Source organism: Diadema setosum, chromosome 15 (assembly GCF_964275005.1).
Source record: "Diadema setosum chromosome 15, eeDiaSeto1, whole genome shotgun sequence".
Lineage (NCBI taxonomy): Eukaryota > Metazoa > Echinodermata > Echinoidea > Diadematoida > Diadematidae > Diadema > Diadema setosum.
This window is the reverse complement of record NC_092699.1, coordinates 8,445,576-8,467,802: the sequence shown is the minus strand read 5'-3', so window position 1 is coordinate 8,467,802 and position 22,227 is coordinate 8,445,576. Positions and strand designations below refer to the sequence as shown.

General features: G+C 38.6%; 1 protein-coding gene across 1 annotated transcript; it reads right to left on the bottom strand.

Annotated features, from left to right (window-relative positions):
• Positions 1-1,832: 1,832 nt before the first annotated feature.
• LOC140238810 (uncharacterized) lies at positions 1,833-22,152 on the bottom strand. The gene is made up of 16 exons (XM_072318709.1): positions 21,947-22,152; positions 20,940-20,976; positions 19,718-20,199; positions 17,019-17,161; positions 14,806-14,948; positions 13,623-13,708; positions 11,802-11,895; positions 10,773-10,878; positions 10,121-10,210; positions 9,650-9,737; positions 8,363-8,503; positions 6,822-6,961; positions 5,904-6,116; positions 4,900-4,997; positions 4,217-4,335; positions 1,833-2,626 (listed from the first exon to the last, which is right to left on the bottom strand). The coding sequence occupies exons 1-16, from the start codon at positions 22,056-22,058 to the stop codon at positions 1,938-1,940; spliced, it is 2,781 nt and encodes a 926-aa protein (XP_072174810.1). The 5' UTR covers positions 22,059-22,152; the 3' UTR covers positions 1,833-1,937.
• Positions 22,153-22,227: the final 75 nt, after the last annotated feature.

The following is a 22,227-nucleotide window of genomic DNA, read 5'->3' as shown; positions in this document are numbered from 1 at the left end:
TGTACGGGAGACTTTCAAAGAGAAGTAAAATCTATTTCATGAAGTTTCTCATCAGTGTGTCTCACGAGCAAAAAGTCTCTGATAAGACTTCCATGAAATGCACCCCTGACATACATATCGTACATTCTAATTTCCATATTTCGTATGTGAGAAAAGTATTCACATAGAATACAGCAGCACTGGAATTTCATCAAAACTTTACACTTCATGGTCCCATAGATCTGTGGATTTACACCTCCAACATGCTTCACAGATAACTGAGTACACAAAACTCGAAACAAGCCTGCCATGCAGACAAGACAAATGGAGCAAAGAGAAAGTGTCTCATAAATATTCACACGTTAAAAATAAATGCTCACTGTACTGGCAAAAAGAATGAGAGCAGTTTCATAAGCATTACAAATTATTCATTTTCAAGTGTCTTGTATTCATGCAAATTATTTGAATGAATTCCAAGGAAGACAATCTTTAATTTAATTCTTTTCAATTTGAGACTAACTCTTTTCACTTCAATTGGATATAAGACAAGTGAAATTTTTGTCTTCAAAAATAAAGATGTGCAGAGTTACTTTAATTAGTCTCTCAGTCATTTTAACAGAGATGAAAAGCTAATTGATTTTTACCAATTATGAACTGCTGACAAAATGGACTTTCAGCAGATGTGGCAGCACACACTTCTTCCTTTCAATGAATTTCACCAAAGCATAAAAAGCTATCATATCCCATATCCGTGTTTTGTGATTTGTATCAAGTGGCATCCGTAATTGTGTTACAGTTTAAGACTTGCAAAATAAACATTGGGACAAGATTAAAAGCGGCTAAAAATGCGTTCATGATTACCTAAAATTAATACAATTAAACCAGAGTGACTCAATACTCTTAGAAATACAATTCAGATGAAATTCACGCCTTGTTTGATTTGAAAAGATGTGCGACTGTATGAGTTAAAACAATTTTGAATTTCCAGCAAAACTGAGTTACCCAAATGTCAGCTTTTTACAAATTGAAATCATGTGTATTGGTTACCCTCTGTGTCTTATCAAGAAGTGGGAGAGTTCTCACAGCTCAAGTGCATGACTCTGATCATACATGTTGTTGTCATGGCGACATCTGGGTAAATATGTTACGGTAGGCGCAAAGCAAACTCACACAGCCATTCAAGCGAGCTCTGTGAGCTACTCATCCAAGGTATTCAGAAGGAGGTCTATTTGCAGACTGTCTTATTCAACATGCACTTTGACCTCACACATTAAAAATTTTTTTCACAAATCAATTTATTTACTTTTTTGTATAGAACTGGCATGCTGATGGTATTTATTATAAATCCTGAGAACTTGTCAAAATGGGGTTACAGCAAGTATAATCTTATTTGAAAATAAACCACTCCTGCTAAGTGTTTTGTGCATGTGGAATAAGATATCAAAATTTTTCATGTAAACTAATTCTAGGGTGGTAACATAAAATGGTTTTGTGTGAGGAAAAAAAAACAAAGGATTGCATTATCATACCCAACCACAGACTAAAAAATGGAAAATGGTTCTCACAAGAATTTGTGAATGATCAACTTCACAGTTTCCATAGTTACAAATTGTATTTGTTCTCTCTTGATTTCAAAATATTCAAGATAAATAGGTGATCTGCTGCAATAGTCAACTCTGAACGGTCACTGCTGAAACGTGTGGACCAGGCTATCATAGTCCAAGGAATGAGAATTGAGTGGGCTACATTGTATCATGGCTGCTATCTCCAATCAAAACAAGGACAGAAGGATATACATCTCTTCTAATTGTGAAAAAGTCCTCATATCAAGTTGAGAGAATCATATGACAGCTCACATTATATTCAAAAGAGATTTTCTTTTCAAATTGTAAATGAGGTAAGCTTTACTTTTTCAAAATTCATTAACAGCATAATCAAAGCTTCGAGGGCAAAGAGCACTAGTCGGCAGCAGCCCCAGCAGACTGCCTTCTTTTCTTCTCCCTCCTAGCTGCCAGAATGGTCTCTAACCTCCCCCCGAAGCTCTTTGGCCTCGGCGCACCCGCTCTCGGAGTGCCGCTCATCCTCTTCTTCTTCGACTTCTCCTTCACTGGCGTCACTGTCCCTCCGCTCTTCTTCACTTCTTCCGCTTTCCTCCTCTCCTTGACCTCATCACTTTGAGGTGCCTTCTCACTCTTCTTGGGGGTTTTAACACTCGTCTTCCCAACACTGTCACTTGTTTCAACCTTTGAGGCTACGTCCTCTTTGACGGGCTTTGCTCCAATGTCGCCAACGTTTTTCTCTCCACTTGGTGAGGATATTACTTTCCCATCTTTCCTTTTCTTATTCCTCTTTTCAACTGCTGGTGACATCGTCCTTTTCTTCCCCATCCCCTCTTTCTGTTGGTGATTCTTGACGTTCCCTTTGCCGCTCTGCGCATCCCGTGACTTCGCCCCGCTCACCTGTCCATTCGGTTTTCCCAGCGACGGCGATCGTTTCTCTGCCGCCTTTTGCTTCTTCCCTCGTGGAGTCGTCTTGGGATTGGAGGCAACTGCTGGTGAGTCAGTACTGTCCCTGCCGTTCTGCACGATCTCCATGGGCTCGGTACTATCTGCATCTTCCTGGGCATTTGTTCCCTGCTTGGTTGCATCTGATGTAAATAAAGAGATGGTAAGTGAAAATTTCACTGAGAAAGGCACTGTACAAAAGATGCTGCTCTCTACACAAATTCAGCAATAAATTCTGAAATTGTGAGATACCCTCCTAAAAAAACTAAAAAGATTCATGAGAAGCTCTCAGACAAACAAAAAACACACAAACGGCAAAATTGAGAAGGAACAACCACAGGTGCATGCATCAACTATTTCTGTGCCTGGGAATTCAGACAATGCATACACTGCTACGGGGTTTTCTGAGCCAAATGGCACTCAGAACACGCAAAGGGTTAAAATTAATGGGCTCGGTACTATCTGCATCTTCCTGCTTGGTTGCATCTGATGTAAATAAAGAGAAGGCAAGTGAAAATTTTACTGAGAAAGGCAATGTACAAAAGGTGAAAAGGTGGTGAAAAGGTGTTTTTATTGGGTAATATCCATAGCTGCCTGAAGGCTGAATTGCAGACAGTTTACATGAATCGGTATGAAGACATTGACATATGTGACCTTGCATCACAAAACGAACACAAAGTCGCCAGACATGAAATTTTAGTTAAGAGCATATTCTGAAAGAGCAGACTTTAAGCTTTAAAACGATGTATAACTCAAATCAGTATGGATTCTCCTAACCTATCTAAATATCGGAGAGAAAGCACACAGTCGGGAAAAGTGCGAACTGAGAAAAGAGGCTCTGAAGTGCGGTGTCTATTCAAGCGCTAAATCTTTACCAAACCATGCTGGCTGTGCGATGAATGGGACAAAAAACAGGAAGTAAACCACCAGAGTAACAACAATGAAGGGATTATCAGATTAAACTGAAATTATGCATGCCTTATTAACACATTCTGTCCATAATTAATGCCAACTTTCAAAGCAGTACAATTATCCTTTCAAAGGTTATTAGAGTTGATAGTGAAGAGTGTGTACAAGGTTTTTAAGAAATGAAAAGGGGACTCTAAAGACACACCTAATCACACTATTCTACCAAAAAACTTCGAGATAAACTGCTAAAAAACACACTTTCCTACCCATTTTATGATAATAATAATAATACATACATACAATTTCTATAGTGCCGTTCTCCACTTTGATTAAATGCTCAAGGCGATCCCAAATTTTAGCATGGTGTAGAAGAAGACTTGCTCTTTCAGAAAATATGAAAAAGTCAAGAGCAGCTAGTGACCAATTTCACCTATTTTCAGTCCTCACACAAAATCAGTGTGTGCGACTTTTTGTTCGTTTTGTGATGCACGGTCACATATATACAAAAAATAAAAGATGCATGGAGTAAAGAATAGAAAAACAGAAATACAGACAAATAAAAAGATGCCTTTGCACAAAACGTGAGATACCATTCTCAGATGAGAAGCACTCAGACAAACAAACAAAATGCAATAGAGAAGGAACAACTACAGGTGCAAATACATACATGTACTAACCTCTTCTGTGCCAGACACAACTTGTATACTGCTATTAGTTGTTGTTTGTGAGAACTGGGCACTCAAAGCACACAACAGATTATAATTAATGAGCTTGAAAGTTGGGACTGGAACTTGTTGCATGACTATGAAATGAAGATAGCTTACCAGAAACTTTGTTGGAGATTTTCTTTAACTTTGCGATGAAGAACCCATCCATATTGTGAGTGTGTGGGTAGATTCTCTTGGTCAGCTTCAGCGACGGATGGAAGTGACGTCCCTTGAATCTATAGAAGGCAAAATGAAATTTGATATGATAAACACACATGCTGTGAGGTGTTCAAAGTACATGATCATGTGAGCCCCCCTTGTTTTTTTCTTTCTTCCAAGGGAAAAGGGTATTCGTTTTCTTAATTCATTCATTCTGTTTCCATTTACAAACTGTGTATGGGAAGGATCACCCTACAGCCATAGCAAGAGTTGATTTTCGAAGGGGTCCGTCTATGTATAAGTAGGGCATATTCCAGTTTAACTTGACATCTTAGCATGCTTTTTGTGGTTACCATGTACATTGCTCTAAAAAGCAATGTGCATATGCATCGCGATACATACATGTTGTCAAAAGATCATAGGGGCAGATGAGACAAGAGGGCAGCATAATCAGCATAATTAGGATGAAACACTGTCTGACAGACCCAGCTGTAGTTGCAGCAGTGGTTGTTATCGTTTTGCTCCCAGCCTTGTTTGAAATCCTCCGCCTTCAAGGCACCGTTTTGTCACCCAGGTTACACTACTACAAATTCAAAACGGACCAATCTCGGCAACATGCTGCAAAGCAGGGCACAGCTTACCTCGAAAACCCATCCTGGCCGAAATCCACCCCTGTGGGAACCAGCTTCACGTCGCGCTTCTTCAAGGCGTAGTCGACCACCCATTCATTCTCCTCCACCTATATGTGAGACAAGGGGAAAGGTGTTGTAGATGCAACACATTACAGAATAAACATACTCAATACATACTCTCGTGTGAGCAGAGGCTATAAAATGCAGGAAAACCTCATTAATAACAAGGTTGCCAGGACTGCCAATTTTAACTCATTACAACTGGTACTCGATATAAATGTACTACATAAGAGACCACTTCAAATACGATGGATAATCAGGACTACAAATTAACCTCGTTTAATGTGGTACCTTGTAAACAAGATTGTTATAATGGGGTTTCCTTGTAGTAGTAGATCTTACATACCAATCTGAGGTAAATCAAATGTGATGGGTACTTGGTGCTAGTAATGAAATGCAAATTCACACCGAGTGAAAATCGGAGTGTATTCAGACACAATAGAAAGTTATAACTGATTGAAAGGTAGTCACATGATTGACCACATGAATAATGGTCAGGCGACTTAAGAATACTGGTGTCATGTGGAAGATGTGACTAATTTCAATAGAGAAGCAAGGTCTCTGCACAAGAGATTTATGTCGAAACCTCAGAATCTCTACCAATCTTGAGGGGAAAAGTGAAGTGAAAAAAGGGAAGTCATATCAAGCAAACTGAAGAAACCAATCACACTTTGATCATTTTTTGAATAAGTGTAACAGGTAGCAACATGCACAAGACAAGCTACTCATGTCAATATGAAGGAAGAATGTGAGACACTCACACAAGACAGCCAAGTACTTAGTCTTATTTGAGCAATGAGGAAAATACATGTGTGTAACATGCATCTCAAGAGGTAAAAGACTGATTCCTAAATCATTAAGGTTTCTACGCACTCCTATGAGGACATGAAAGATATCTAAGTTTCACAAAGCCTCCGGTAGAATCAAAAGGCAACTTCGTAGCTTGGCTTTACCATGATGGAGCAGGTCGAGTAGACAAGGTAGCCACCCGTCTTGGAGTGGGCATCGATGGCGTCGATGGCCGCCAGGATCAGCTCCTTCTGGAGGTGGGAGCAGCGCTGGATGTCCGTCTCATCCTTGCTCAGCTTGACCGCCGTATCCTTGGAGATGACCCCCGTCCCGCTGCAGGGGGCATCCAGGAGCACCCTGTCGAATCCTCCCATCACCTGAAAGGGATTGAGGGAAGGTGGGAAAGGGAATGGAGGAGGAGCAAGGGAAGGAAAAAGTGGAACAGAAATGGAGGATAAGGAGAAGGGAAGAGGATATTGGGAAGAGAGGAGAGGGACAGGAGAGATGAAATGGAGAATTGAGTTACAGAAAAGATGGAATGGGGGAGGAGAAGGGAAATATTAATGGTAGGAGCATAGAATATGAGAGGAGATTGAGGGTGAGATTAATAATAGGAGGATGGATTGTGAGAGAAGAGGGAGATGGAAGAAGGATGAATGGTGGAAAAGTTGGAATAAAGAGGAAAACAGAGATTGAGAGATGGAGGGAATAGAAAAGGAGATGGGAGATTGAGGGGGAGACCAACGATAGGAAAAACAGAATTGGAGAAGAGAATGGAGATGGATAAGGGATTGATTGTAGGGTATTAAGGGAAAAGAGGAGTGGAGAAGTGGAAAAAGGAGGAGCAATGTGGTTGTCAAAATCTGAAGATATAATTTTACCACATCCTTCTTATAACTGTGGTTGAGACCACCTACATAGGTTGCATGACAATGTGCAACAATCTTCTAATTTTCTTCTAGTTTTTACATAAACTTGAATCCGGCCAGTTAGTTTACCATTAAATCAAATAGAAGAGTGGGGTTTCCCCACACAGAATGCCCTGTAACTGTGAGGGGTAATATTCTCCGAGTATCACCTACCTTGGGGAAGGACTTTCCATCCTCATTGCAGACAACAGTGTTGGTGATGCCGCAGCGGTGGATGTTTCCCACGAGGGCCTTCACTCTCTTCTTGTTGGCGTCGTTGGCAAACAACATCCCTGTGTTCTTCATCAGAGCAGCTGGAAAACAGCAAATTTGACCCAAAAAAAATCACAAATTCAAACAATTTTCCATCACATTGGTTTACAATTGAATACAGGGACATTATAATTTGCTTGGTTGAGTTTGTTTAACCCTTGCTGCACTTTGCTGAGCACCTGGCATGCACACTAACTGGAGTGCTTTGTTCCCCGATTGGCACAAGTGCCTGGAAACTTATTGTCTGCGAATAGCGATTACCTAATCCCCTTAATCCCTACTGCGTCACCCGTCCTTGCCCTTCCTGTTGGACTGAGGCACATTGCTATACCTGAGAGGGCTTGACTGCTTTACAACTAGGCTCAGATTGGATAGATTTCTGAATTGGCTGATGAGAAAGCTTGACACATATATGTACAGCTAAGTACCTCGGCACAACAAGGGTCAAGCGCCCACCAGCAATTACTACTTAGAGAGGAAAAGAGGGCATGTCTAATGTCTTCATTCCTCTACCACTATCAAATCTTACTGAGACATACAGTGAATGGAGAGTGCTATGCAGAATTAGCTTTGTCTAGTTGCACACATGAATGGACAGCTAAGCATCATCTCCTGTATGCTAGTGCACTGTAGATGGCGCTCTTTATGTCATCCAAACAAATGGCAATGCAAGCAATTTTTCATTGTAAATGCTTCTATCTGCAACTAAGAAGGGGGGATATCAAATAGAAAGCACTTGCTTCTCTGCAACTTTTTAGAAAATATCTCGTGGGATGAGAAGGTCAAAACTTGCCTTTCTAATTAAAAAACAAAATATGCTATAAAAAAAAGGAGCATTGGTCACGATTGCTGCGACTATCAGAATAATGATATTTGTGATTTGTGTGGCAAATCAGGAGCTCATGAACGTGCCAACTAGGCCCTGTTGCTTGAAAACGTGCAATCAAACATAAATCAGATGATCAAAAACTTAAATCGTGTATCGGCTAATTAGAACGGAGTATTCAGAGATTTACTCATGTTAGATCTTCTGACTTAATGTTGATCTCAACTTTTATTTTATTTTTTTTTTCAGGGCGCTGAATTTAGTACAATGGACTCCCATTATAACAAAGTCCTTGGGACTGAGAGTTTTCTTTTGTTATATCGGAATTTTGTTATTAACGAACAACTAAACAATACAAATACATATAGCTGATAATGTTGCGGCTTGAATGTTTACTTCGTTGTTAATGGAATTTTGCTATATCTGTGTCCATTAAAACGGGAGTGCACTGTAATGGGTCAATTTACCAAGCATGCCACAGGAAATAAGCCAGCGACGTAAACATGGTGAAAAATTGATAATGCAAGGCGGCATGTACCTTCCTCATGTTCAGTCACCAATGACACTCGTAGAAAGGGTCACATTTATCTCCGTCACGTCCTGTGCAAAGTCTTACCTATGTAGGTGGTCTTGCTGCCCGGCGAGGCACACATGTCCAGAATCTTCTCACCCTCCTGAGGGGCGAGTGCCATGACCGGCAGGAAACTGGACGCCCCCTGCAGGACGTAGTGACCGGCAAGGTATTCTGGTGTGGCTCCTGCAGAGATATAAGACAGGGGAACAAGTACAGAGAGAAATAACAATTGACAAGATAGAGTCAGCGGACAGTAAAATAGCCATCATCATTTGTTTACTCTGCTCCCTTTGAGAGCTGATTAACTAAATGCTCAATTACATGTACTTCTTATCAAAATTAAATAAATAAATAAATAAATAAAAATCCATACTTTGATATTGTTATGACCTTTCAACGTTGGCATTATGGCACTAGAATCAGACTTATTATCATCACTAAAATGTAATGCAGTTAATATGTTTCACTTGATAATTTTCAGTTGTTCCTCACTTTATCATGACAAAGATGTAGAACAGTCAAACGCGATACACTGCTGGGCAGGAGTCATCAGAATAATTGAGCTGGGAAGATTGCAAAGTCTTTATTTGATTAGAAGTGACTGAGCCCTCAAAGGAATTATGAGACTTAAGTGATTTCCTGAACTTCTGTAAACACATACTGGTAGTATGGATGTGTTCCTTTATCTTCTTTTTTCCCCCTTAAAGGGGATGGCTAGTACCTGATCAGTGGGAATGCTGGGGGATGATTGTTCCAATTCATGTGGGATTCATTTAAGAGTACATTATATAATTATCTATTGTTGTGTCAAAATTAATTGCTTCAGAATGGTGTCATATTCAAGTAATGTGCAGTTTAATGTTTCCAGGCTAGCATGCCTGTACAGTGAAGGGGCATTAAACTGCGCATTACTTGAATATGAGACCGTTCTGAAGCAAACAATTTTCACACAACAATAGATATATAATGTACTCTTAAATGAATCCCACAAGAATTGGAACAATCATCCCCCAGCATTCCCACTGATTCCCACTGATCAGTTAATAGCCATCCCCTTTAGAGATAGGAAATGCAATTTTCAAATGAGCAATTTATTGCATGTCTGATCTAGACAGAGAAAGAGAGAGTGAAATATGGATTTAATAGCAAAGATGGGACAGAGAATGCAATTTTAGTTCAGTTGTCTGTCTTTAAAAGACTCAGCAACACAAGGTCGCTTGCCTTGATTCAAGGCTGATTAATTTCAATCATGTGCCAATGGGCTGAGGGATGCAAGAATGGCTGTGCACAGAAATGCCTGGTACCAGTCTTCCCGCTTATCACACTTACCAACTGGGACCGATGAGTCGTAGATGACCAGTCCAACTTTTGACCATTTGCCTACGGGGTCAAGGTTTACCCCTCTGTTAATCAAGGCCTGAAACAAAGTAGGAATAAAGTAAAATCATCCAAATAGAATATATTTTATCGACACAAAAATTCACATGAAATAGAGGATGGTGCATTAAATTTCTCCCTGCAAACTCCATGGGCATAGAATGGCCGAGCATCCATTCAAAAGAGAAATAACTTTAGAATCAAAGCAGCAAAATCAAAGGTGTACAAACGTGAGAATTTCAGAAAAGAAATGGGAAAATTGGAAAAAGACTAATTCCTGTGTGAATGTCAGTGAGTTACCCCGTTGAGAACAAGTCCTGAGAATACTTGGGCAAGTCTCTATGGGAAATGCGTGTTATAGCAAAATCAGCGCATCCTCAACGGGTTAATATGAATGCTCTGTTTTTTTTTATGGGCTATCACCTGAGCCAAGTCTCTCCTCCTGGTCTTGAGTGAATTGGTCCTGATGGTGACTGGGCGGCTGACCTCATTAGCTTCTAGGAACTCTATCAGCTGAAAGGATGAAACAATGCGGACAACACAGAATGAGTGCACTGAGAAAATGTCATTTAGATCTACACAATCAAGGAGCTTTTGGTAAGAAACCAGATTAGAATGCTGGTGTGTTGGAAGGTCAGGCCCCATGCACTTTTAGCATCTTGGGGAAGCCAACTCTTGAGGACGAGTCCCGAGTATACTCGGGCAGGTGTCTACGGGGAAATGCATGTGTATCAAAATCAAACCGTCCTCAACGGGTTAAGTGTATGTGGCAGCATACAACATAGCATATCTACCACTTCAAAATCCTTGTCTTACCAACTGACATTCTTTGCAGTTGGGGTTTCTGTACGAATAACTTTGATGCTACAGATGTATTATCAGGGTGCAATCATTCCCACCATTTCAGAATTTTTAATTCAGATGTGATATGCTTTTATTCATGGTCATGGTACCATATTTCCCCGCCCCTTTCTCTCTGTCTTACACCATGTCTGAGCAAATAGAATAATGATACATGCAACAGAAATTCAAATGTTGAATCTATAGTGAAGTTAGTACTGAATGCTTCACATACCTCAGACAGGGGAAATAAGTCCATGATCTTTGTGATGAGAAACTCATTGTAGCTGTAGTAGGTCATGAGGTCATTCCGTAGGACCTGGATGTACTCCTGACGTGGTCTTCAGTGAGTGGGACCAAGGAGAAAATTAGATAAGAGGTAATGATACATTCTTGCAATATGCAATATGTTAGAATTGTGTATATTTATGTTAATGAGTTCATTCTTTGGCTTCATTTTGTGTGTTTCTGACGACATCTTGGTCTTCATTCACGTCGTTCATTATTGCTAAAAACTTTTCAATGACAAAACAGCATTAAAAAAAGCAGGAGTAATGTGTTTACATGTGATTTCAAGAAAAATAAAGAAAAGCTTGAAAGTGATCTCATATGCAATCACAAACCTTGCTTCTTTTTTTTTTTTTTTTTTTTTTTTCATTGCAATAAACCATATGAGACCGCAACCTCCAGATTGTAAAGGGTTTAACGAGTGTAAAATGACATCCCCTGTAACGTGTTCCCGGGTAGTAAAACACATCAGATAAGCCAGTTCAGAGTTAGCTCATGGGCACATTGGTCCGAATGACCTTTCTTTTTTCTCAGTCGGTTAAGGGGCTCTTCACTCGTTTTCAGAGCGACATAATGCATAAGCTTTACGTAACGATTTACACATTTATGGTATTCATCAATCCTGCTTAAACAAAGAATAAACTCGCATAGACCAGATGACCAGAATGATCTGTCAATTAACACTTGGGAAAGCATCCATTTCATTATCTTATATTGAATGTAAGAACAACCTCTTTCTATCGATACTGCCAAATACCACTTTTGCTGTCAGGTGGATGTGCTGGCAAGCAGCATTTATAAGGATTACATGAATAATCATTATACATAGTAATACATCACAGACGCTTATCCCAGTGACTTTAAAAACCAACTTGCCTGTTGGTCCGAATGACCTTTTTTCTGCTCATGCGCAGAGTGGAACTCCGAACTGGCTTATAATCCTTCCCAACTGGGCTTCCTTCCCATCTGGGCTTACCTTCCCTCTTCTCTGCGGTTCTTGAAGTCCGCTAGTACGTCCATTATCTCCTTGATTCGCTGGTGAACTAGGCTGAGGTCAGTTGGCTGGGACGGTGTGAAAGGTCAAGGAACTTTCATGCCACTGCAATGGAACATGATCACCTGTGTCCCGACAGCAATTTAGAGGCAGGGCAGGTCGATGCACTCTCCACACTATTTTTGCCCATTTTATTTCCACCCGAGAAGATGGCGGGATAGCTCATATCCAGCTACAATAGCTGGGGTGCAGTTGGAGATACAGAGCAATCAAATATGCCAGTAGTAACAGACTAGAAGGCAGGGTGCTACAACCTTACTTGCCTGCTGGCCTTGGGCAATCATAACTCATTGCTGGGCCAGTAAAATGAGTAAGCACTTGCACATGAAAAATGAAAAGAAATGTATGGGGCCTTTGCCCAAATGCTCATTCATGCAAGCAAGGGGACATACAGTTGTACTTCATGTTGTATCTACTGTAATACTCTGTAGACCAGACGTAAGGAAAGCTTAAACATACAACTTGGTCCTCTACCACCTGTCTTTTGTTCATATCACTCATTAACCCTTCATCTTTTCGGGTTATTGTTTCATTCTAGTAATCTGTGATACGGCATCGATTGTGATGTCTGCCAGGTGTAATGAAGTCATGTGACGCTCAAATGGGCTCTAGCTCTGGCAGTAAATTGTGTCCTTGGTAACGATATTGCAATAAATTGAAATAGTTAGAGAACATTCACCAATGGTAAAAAGCAAAAGCGAGCTACTACAAACTTCATCAAACTTTATCGGCTTCCTTGGTACTGATAGCTCTGTACTCTATCAAATAAGTGTGACAAGGATCTTGATGTTGGAAGAACTGATGTGTCTAGCACTATGGTTTGCCAGGCTCTCCTAGACACAGCTTTCATACACCCACAATACTATACCTTACTTGTTCTGTAATGATGCTTACTAGCAAAGTGTTACAGCGGACAATTCATCCGTCTTAAAGTCAAAACAAAATAAAAAAAAAATAAAACACAAGAAATGACAACAAATCAAACGAGAGAAGCACTCTGAGAGTGCAGACCTCCGCCAAGCATGCAGCTCATTTCCACCACTGATCTTGTTCTTCCATAGAGATATTAGCAACTTCCACCCATATGTACTTAAAGCATTGTGTGCTGAAAGTTGCCCAATTTCCCAATATAGAAGCCTTTGTTACATCATAAACCCTCAGCTGCACTGCACGCCTCGCCTCAGCAAAAACTAGAGCACACACTTTAGTGCACGCATGCAAACCTCAAATACGCGCAGCCTGCACTCCCAAGTTCATTGACCCAACCTGCCAAAATATCAAAAATCCTTCATAAATTCCCCCCAAAATTCTTGGATCACTACCAAAATGTAATTATCTGTTACTTGTATCATTCTAAACCTTTCCTGCAAGTTTCATCCAAATCCGTTTCCTACTTTTTGAGTTATTTTGCACACAGACAAGTTAACTAACTATTAAATAACAAACACACAAACCAACGGTAACGAAAATATAACCTCCTCCCTTGGCGGAGGTAATTAAAACAAACAAAACGGAACAAAACAAGGTGACAACAACTTTACACTTATTTCTATGAAAAGTGAAGTCATGTTTTGATGTAACATTAACCCGTTGAGGATGAGTCCCAAGTATACTCGGGCAGGTGTCTATGGGAAATGCGTGTTGTCGCAAAATCAGCCGGCCATCAACGGGTTAAAAAAAGGAATCATGACTTTGGTGCTGTGCACATTGATATTTCTAGACATTTAGATTTGCAAAGGATATCTTCCTTCTCTATCTCCTGTCCACTGGGCAGAACAAATGTTTCTGTCTGCGAGATGCCGATTTTCATCTCCTCATCTGCTAATTTCCTGCAGAAAATGACAACAACAAACGGTAAGAAAATTCAGTCATATGTCATCGCACTGTCAAACTCTCTGAACATTCTGCAGCATTTCATTATCAAAGTTCAGTACATAAACATTATTTTACAAAACATTAATGGGATGGTACAGTATTGGGTGAGATGAGGACTTAGCTTTTAACTTTTTGCAAGATAATAAGAAACCACTAGTAAAATGCTACCGGACTTACAATTCTAAGAGGAAGTCAAAGTTTATTTAATGAAATTGGTTTTGAAATGGCCGAGATATCCAACACAAAATAAAACAAAGTGATCCAAATGAAAGGTGGGTTGCACCTTTTATTAAGATTGCTTTGTTTTACTTTGTTTTTTATATTTCAGCCATTTTAAAACCGATTTTCATCAAATAGACTTTGAATGCCTCTTAGAATTACTTACTCTTTCATACATATTTTATAAGAGATTTCTCATCATCTCACAAAAAAATATGAAAATCTGAAGCCCAATCTCAACCAAAACTATACCATCCCTTTAAACTCAATAAATGTATTCATAACATTCTGTGATGTCATCCAGGGAAAGAGGCTTCTCACATGGCCTTAGTATGTTGATTCCAGAGTAAAGGAAAACACATAAAATGCATGGTTATCAACTGTACTTTTATGTTCTCGACTTCGCAACAGAGTGTGGTTGAAGAGGATGAGCAGAGACCAGGTCTTGCCAACCATGGAGGAAACAAGATAGAGGATCTAGCTTCTGCAACCTCCATCATTCATTTTTATTGTGATGCATTAATCGACAGAGAGCCATTGCTATGGGATGGACTAGCAGGCATCAACCTCTTAGCTGCTGGTACACATCAAGAAAATACCAGCTGTGCTAAGGGCCAGGTACCATACACCCCTAACATGTAGAAAGTTTTTTGTATGCTGAATGGCAAAAGCCTCATGAATTTTGTGTGTAAGCTACAGCATGTATTATAATATAAACACAAGTTGTGCATACAATGTATACAGTGTACAAACAGGCCTCTTCTTTTACTTCCCTGTGGATGTAACATAGATATTAAACTGATATTGTTTAAGAATAAACTAGGCTTCTCACTGATCTCGTTTGATCTTCTTGTCCAATTTCTTCGACGCTTTCTCGATTGGAAGCATCTCTTCATCATCGTCACCTTCCCCATCTTCATCCTCGCCATCGCTGTCATCATCTGAGTCTAGACCACCTGCAAACTCATCATCAGGCTGAGGACAGTGAGATTGGGAAGACAGGAAAGAAAAAAAACAAAATGATTCGACTGATCTTTCTGCACTGAAATATTCCTCTACAGAACCACATAAACACTTACACATACCGGAAGGGAAAAAGGACCACAAATTAGTCAATTGAACTTACAATAACTACTTGGAATGAAAATGTGTTCACAACATTCATGTTTTGATCACTGTATTAGATGAAATTTATTTGCCAATTACTGAACACACCTTGAAACTATTAACTGAAAAGGCATCAATGGATCCTTATTTCTTAACCAATAAAATCAGTTTCCATGCCTCTGTGTACTTTGACAACACAACCAACTTCAGCCCCCTCCCCCCTCCCACCATCTCCCCAGTCCAGGCCACTGACGGGTCAAAACTGTGTATTGCATTGCAATAACATCTACTACCTTGTGAAAGGTGAGTGGGATTGTCTATTAAAGGACAAGTTCACCTTCATAAACATAAGGATTGAGAGAACGTAGCAATATTAGTAGAACACATCATTGAAAGTTTGAGGAAAATCGGACAATCCGTTCAAAGGTTATGAATTTTTGAAGTTTTTGTGCAGTAACCGCTGGATGAGAAGACTACTGCAGTGTGTGAATAACTTAGATGTCACATGCGTACAACACTATAAGGAAAATATAAAGAGAATTTCACGACATTTCATCTTTTGAGAAAAGTACACATTCCCCCGACTCGTTACCGACAAATGTTATGGGTAATATTATTCCCCCTGCCTTTAGAAAGAGGCAAGTCAAGTGCTCTTTTATTATGTGAAAAAAGTGAAAATACAGTGTATGTTGAATTTTCTTTACATTTTCTTTATACTGTTGTACGCATATGACTCACAAGCTGTAGTAGTCTCCTCATCCAGCGGTTCCAACAAAAAAATTTTAAAAATTCATAACTTTTGCATCGATTGTCCAATTTTCCTCAAACTTTCACTGATGTGTTCTACTAGTAATGTTGTTGCATTCTCTCAATCCTTATGTTTATGAAGGTGAACTTGTCCTTTAAACACTAACATGTCACAAACAAGTTTGGAGTGGGGAGGATTAATTGAATGCCAATAAAGAAGCCTGGCAAGTAATGGGAAACACAATTCATTTATTTGTTTTGGTTTGTTTGTATAATGTTTATTCACAACTCAATACTACCTCAAAGTACATGTAATAGTGAAAGGTAACTGCACTATTTTGTCCCTTGATTCATAAAGTGCCACCTTCACGTATGTTCACCTACATCATCCAGAGTGCTGTGTTCATGTTTGATACCTTACAGTAGAGTGCCACATATCACTTTTTTTTTTGCATGCTACTGGCATATGGTCACAGTCTACACCTATTAATCTTGGATTGTGGTACATGTGTGACTGGCGCCACTGTTGAAGTATGCCACAATTTCAAAGCTTGCCAGTTTTTTGCTTGTTGCTTGCTGACTAATCTAGATGGAGGGAATGGGTACAATATTGTTTTTGTGTCTACAGTAGACTGCTTGATATCATAATCTATGCTAGAGGCACTCAAACAATGCAAACTTACATTCCCTTGTGCTCTTATTAATGTCATAGAACTATGCACACATTATTCGAAAAATAAACAATCTCACACTTAAGTCCATTCACCTGCTCCTTAATCTAAAATGGACCTTGCTTTAAAAATTCTATCAATATCTTTTCACAGCTTTTTGGTCAATCCTGAACAAATAAACATACCAACAAACAAAACATGGCAGCAAAAAATATTCTAAAAAATGAATAAACTACCTTGGCAGATCTACACTGTAAACCAAACTTATGTGAATCTTGCAAGGAGCCAAAATTCCCAAAGTAAACTGCACACGAAGTGTTTGTCTGTACACAAAACACTGAATGCTTGTGCATGCGGTGTATTCGTTATTTTTTCATGTTCAGCAATTTGTGAAAGTTTCATGTAGCGAATAAAGGCCGAGTATTTCTAGTTTTACCATAAAAATACATATTCACAATGGAAATTACAATGCAAACTGCTTTCCAACATCCTACTACCACACAAAGACATTTCATCTCACCATCTCATCATCTGGCGCCTCATCTCCGTCATCTTCATCATCACCTTCCTCATCATCCTCATCAGATGAACCCAGAGCAAGCTTCGACTTCTTGGTGGGTTTCAACCACTCCTTGTTCTGGTCAGTGAAACCTTTATCACCTCCTATGAAGAAAACAATATTTTCATGTTGCTAGCCGTTTAAAATAAACCACAAAAAATGAAATAAACCACAAACAAATTCAAACAAACACAATACAGCTATAAATTAAGCCAATAACAGTTTTCATTTGTACCCCTCACTGTCCATCATACTGTGTGCTCCAATGAATACATGTCAAGATGTTTCTTCTTTCCCATGTCTGCATGCATAACGAAGATAACACTATTACAGGGCCCTCTTTAGAGCAGCAGCATCACTGAAGGGGACTACACCTGTACCCTAGATAAATAATGTCATATTGTATCCATTAATAACTTTTTCAAAGTCTGCACCCTTACCCCTACAAGTCTAAGCAAGCCATTGGTGAGTTCAGGTTCATATCACAGTGCACACTACAGATTTTTTTTTTTTGCATTTGGGCAATTCCACGCCAAAGTGGACATGACATCTAAAATTTCAAATTCATATTTCCCACACAATTTTGGTATCAAATGAAAGCTTAAAGTGTGAATTTTATGGATTTGAGTAAAAATATTTAGTTTTATAACATATTCGGGGTCAATTTTTCAATTGTTTTACTAACCTTATTAATTTTCAAAAATGCATAAATTATGATACAAATGTAGCATGGCCTGTATTCAATATTTGAGAAATAAATGTTATGAATTGTTATATTTAGAACTTAGTAAATATGAAGGAAACAGTTTATTTAATATTTTTACGGTTTCCACGATTTGTTACGCTTCAGTGACTTCCTAAAGGTGACCTTGTATTTTGTCCTTCCGTTACCATAAAAAGAGGTCTTTTTAATATTTTATCAAAAATAGTAATATAAAAACTAAAAAATTTTCAGTGCAAAGCAAGTTTAGGTAGGCCTATAACTTGGCACCCATCCATCCATGAAACCCGTCCTCTTTGATTTATTATAAATAAATTAAAAATGTCCTTCCGTTACGGAAGCTGGTAACGGAAGGACAAAGTTGTGGTAAGGGAAGGATTTAGAGTCTGTTTTTAGCTATTTAATGTCCCTAAGATGAGAACAAAAATGTGTCAGAACCTACTGTAAGTACCCTTGACTAAATTCAAATAACAAATGAAGCCACACCTCTTTCCTGAATTTAGGTCGACCCAAAATTGGCTCAATTTTGTAATTTTGTGTACAAACCCTATGGAAATAGTGCTCTTTCATAAAACTCATAAACATCTGATAATTTTTTTCTTTTGATCACTTTGATTATTTGACTTTTGCCTAACTATGGTTAAAAAGTGGTCTGTGACAATTTTCTTTAAAAAAAACAACAAAAGAAAAAAACAAAGAAATACAAAAGAAATTCAAGAAACAATACTAAGTAAAAGAACTGAGATTGATTTTACAGTTTTTATCACTACATTTGTTAAATACCTCAAAATGAAGATCCACACCAAAAAATGTCGGTAAATTGCTTCACAATAGTATTCTATGGGCTAAAATATAATTTATTGAATAAATTTCCATAATCAATTCATATAATTACGAATTAGCAGTATTTTGAACAATCTATACTATGGTCTCGTGTAGATTACTCTTCAGGGTGATGTGTGCAGATTTTAATCAGTTCACAGTTCAGTTCACTTCAGTTTATATTTTATTTTCTCACGGAACCGGCTTCAGTCAATGGCTGTTCTTCAGCTGGTCCGTCATGATTATGCAAACAGTGTACGAGATCGGGGGGGGGGGGGGGGGGGGGGGGGCTGGGGATAAGCCCCCAAGACCCCCCACCACCCCCTGCCGTGAAATGGGTCCATAAGATTTGGCTATTTGGGGGATTAAGCAAAAGAAAGAAAAAATATCACATTGGACTACAAGGATTAATGTTAAAGTTGGAAATAACATCCTTCACTGTATGCACACAAGCTCTTTGTCCTTCCGTTACCATACATTAATGAAAACAATGTGTTGTAATTAAAAACCAAGTTGACATGTTTCAAAGTTGAATACATAAAAGTAAAGCTAAAACTATTTGGATCAAACTGTACCTGCCACATATGAAAAAATTATTAACCTTAGAGAGGTTTAATAAAAACTAGCCATAACCCATCTTCCCCATACACTTTGCACAGACAATCTGCATGTCCTTCCGTTACCGTCCTTCCGTTACCAAACACACATGGACATTATGTGGTCTAATTTAAAAAAAAGTAAACATATTAGAAAGTCAAATATATTCCATTATAGCTAAAACTATGGCAATTAAATTGTATACCAATAAATTAAGATAGTTCCATAAACTTCACAGAGTTTTGATAAAAACTAATTTGCCTGAAAACCCATGTCCATTTTGATGTCCTTCCGTTACCGACCTCATTAATATGCATATTTCATTACTCTTTAGCAGGTATGACAAAAATTTTGGTGGAAATTATAGTCTTTGGCTCTGGTATTACATCTATAAAGTATAAAATGCTGTATCCATCAAACTTTTCTTAGAGTACTTTTTTAAACTGTGAAAATTCTGTCTGAATGTCCTTCCGTTACCGTGGAATTGCCCATTTCTGAGATTTGAAGAATCATGGTTTACCTTGTTTTCCCTTGATGTTGAACTGGATCTCATCATCATCACTGTCATCTTCATCCTCGTACTCGTCCTCTTCCTCATCATCATCATCTTCCTCTTCATCTCCTTCATCATCACCATCATCGTCGTCATCATCATTTTCTTCAAGGTCTGGTGTTCTGATGACTTTGGAACCCTTCCCTGGTGTGCTACCCTTAGCTTTCCCACCTCTTGTTGGTTTTCTTTCAGGCTTTACAGGTTCTTCATCCTCCTCATCTTCATCATAACTATCGTCCTCTTCCTCAGCCAATGACACCTTTCCCCTATTCCTGCTCCCCTTGGATTTCTGCACCAGATCTTGTCCCACATCCTCCTCCTCCTGTTCATCAAAACTGTCTTCAACATCATCGTCTTCATCAGAATCGTTCATCCTTACCAACGGAGCCCTTTTGGGACCCTGGGCTAGTCTCTTCAGGCCACTCTGCTTATCAGCCTTCTTGGCAGCTCTGAATTACGATCATTACACGCAAACAAAAGAATCCTGGTAAAATAGATAGAACATAGAAACATCCTACCCCCCCCCCCCCCCCCCCAAATGGAGAGATAGATAGTAGAAACAAACATTTGTAGAAAAAAAAAAAAGATAAATTATTCAAAGCAGAAAAAGAAAAATACCTAAGGGACACACAAATGCACTCTGCTGTCACATACAATGTAGTACATCAATGTAATTCAATTTCTGTAATACAAATTACAATATAGCTTTATTAATTTTGCCACTTTTTCTTTCTTTTTTCTTGTGTAGATTAACATTTTAAAACACATACAATGAATGCCACAATAAGACATGCCTTCTTTCCTTTTCTCTCTCTCTCAAATTTTTTACCTGTATACAGTAAAATTCTTGCTTTGAACTATCAATTTTCATTCCTGCACGATATTTCAAATGTTCAAATGTGTATATCATCAAATGTGAAAACCATATTTTTAGCAATTTTGCTCTTCTCTAACTCAGAACTACCATGGAATCTACATGGTTAACAATAATCATAATACAGACCTATGTATAGTATATGCAGGTATACATTAATATAATATACTGAATACAGGAAAGTTGTCCTAACAGTCCACCTAACTATGCCAAAAAGGTGTAGTACAGATAAGCAGTACATGCATGTGCAGACATTCTCAGAAACAATTTGTTTACCACTTTTAAAGTTTGAAATAATTTTTACAATGTTCATACCTCTTTCTTGCTCTTCTGCTTGCATTCTTTGATTTGCCTGAAAACAAACATCCACTTGTATTTGTAAATTATTTCAAGGATTTATTTTGTGAGAGGCGTTGTTTAGATGATACATGTGTTGAACCTTTCTCCTTTTCCTGGGGTGGAGATTGTCAAAACCTTTGCATAACCTTGTTCTAGTGTAGACTTTAATTTAAATAATAAAATTAAATTTACGATACATCCTGTGGCAATAAACAAAAAGATATAATTTGTTGCATCGTCATACATTGTATAATGTCAGGCCACTTCTACTTTTGGGTCCACAGACAAACTTCTCCATATATAGATTTAGTGTTCTAGGCCATACAGCCTTATCTGCAACATCTACTTTACTCTGTATCAGTGTGTACAGTATGTATTATAGACACTAATATTGTAATTTGTATAGGCTAATGTAAATTTAGAACCTTTACAAGACAATCCACACAATCACTTTTTCCTTTTTTTAGATCTACACTACAGAATAAACATTAATGTGTACTGTTTAGAAACTTTAAAAAAAACACTGCATGCATCATGTGTGTGCATGAAACCAGGCACACAGAAGCAGAACCGTAAGATGGTTGGTTGTTGAAACTCGTGAAAGTTGAAACAGTGAAAATTTAACTGATCCCATGTAACGTTAGAACCCCTAGTTCTACCGCCCTACCATCATGACCACCTAACAATCATGTTAGAGTTTTCTAGATTAGATTGTCTAACGTTACTTGACAACTGTCAAAAGCAGAATCCATCACTCAGCAGATGCATCTAGTAAAAATTTACAGAAATCTAGACCCAATTCCTATTCCTATCCTATTCTTTCTTTCTTTCTTTCTGTCTTTCTCTCTCTCTCTCTCTCTCTCCCTCTTTCTTTCTTTCTTTCTTTCTTTCTTTCTTTCTCTCTTTCTTTCTTTCTTTCTAAAACCTTGAGAAGATTGTGATACATATTGCATACATGGATATAGGTACATGGGACTATTTACCAGCTTCGGCTGAATTCTTCAGGTGGCGTGGAAGTAATGGTTCCTCTTGTTTCCGAGCCTTCCGACCAGGTCCCCTCTTCCCAAGTTCGGATCTGTCCTTCTTTCTGCCCATTTCGTTGAGTATAAAAGTTGACAATCTTAAATTTCGTATGAAAGAAGAGCCAATATATCGGTCACCTGGCCAGAGACAGATCACACTGCACTACATAGTCTAATTCACACACACACGAATTAGCTACACGTAACCCACTGTTAAATGTCGACACGAATGTGCACACGTG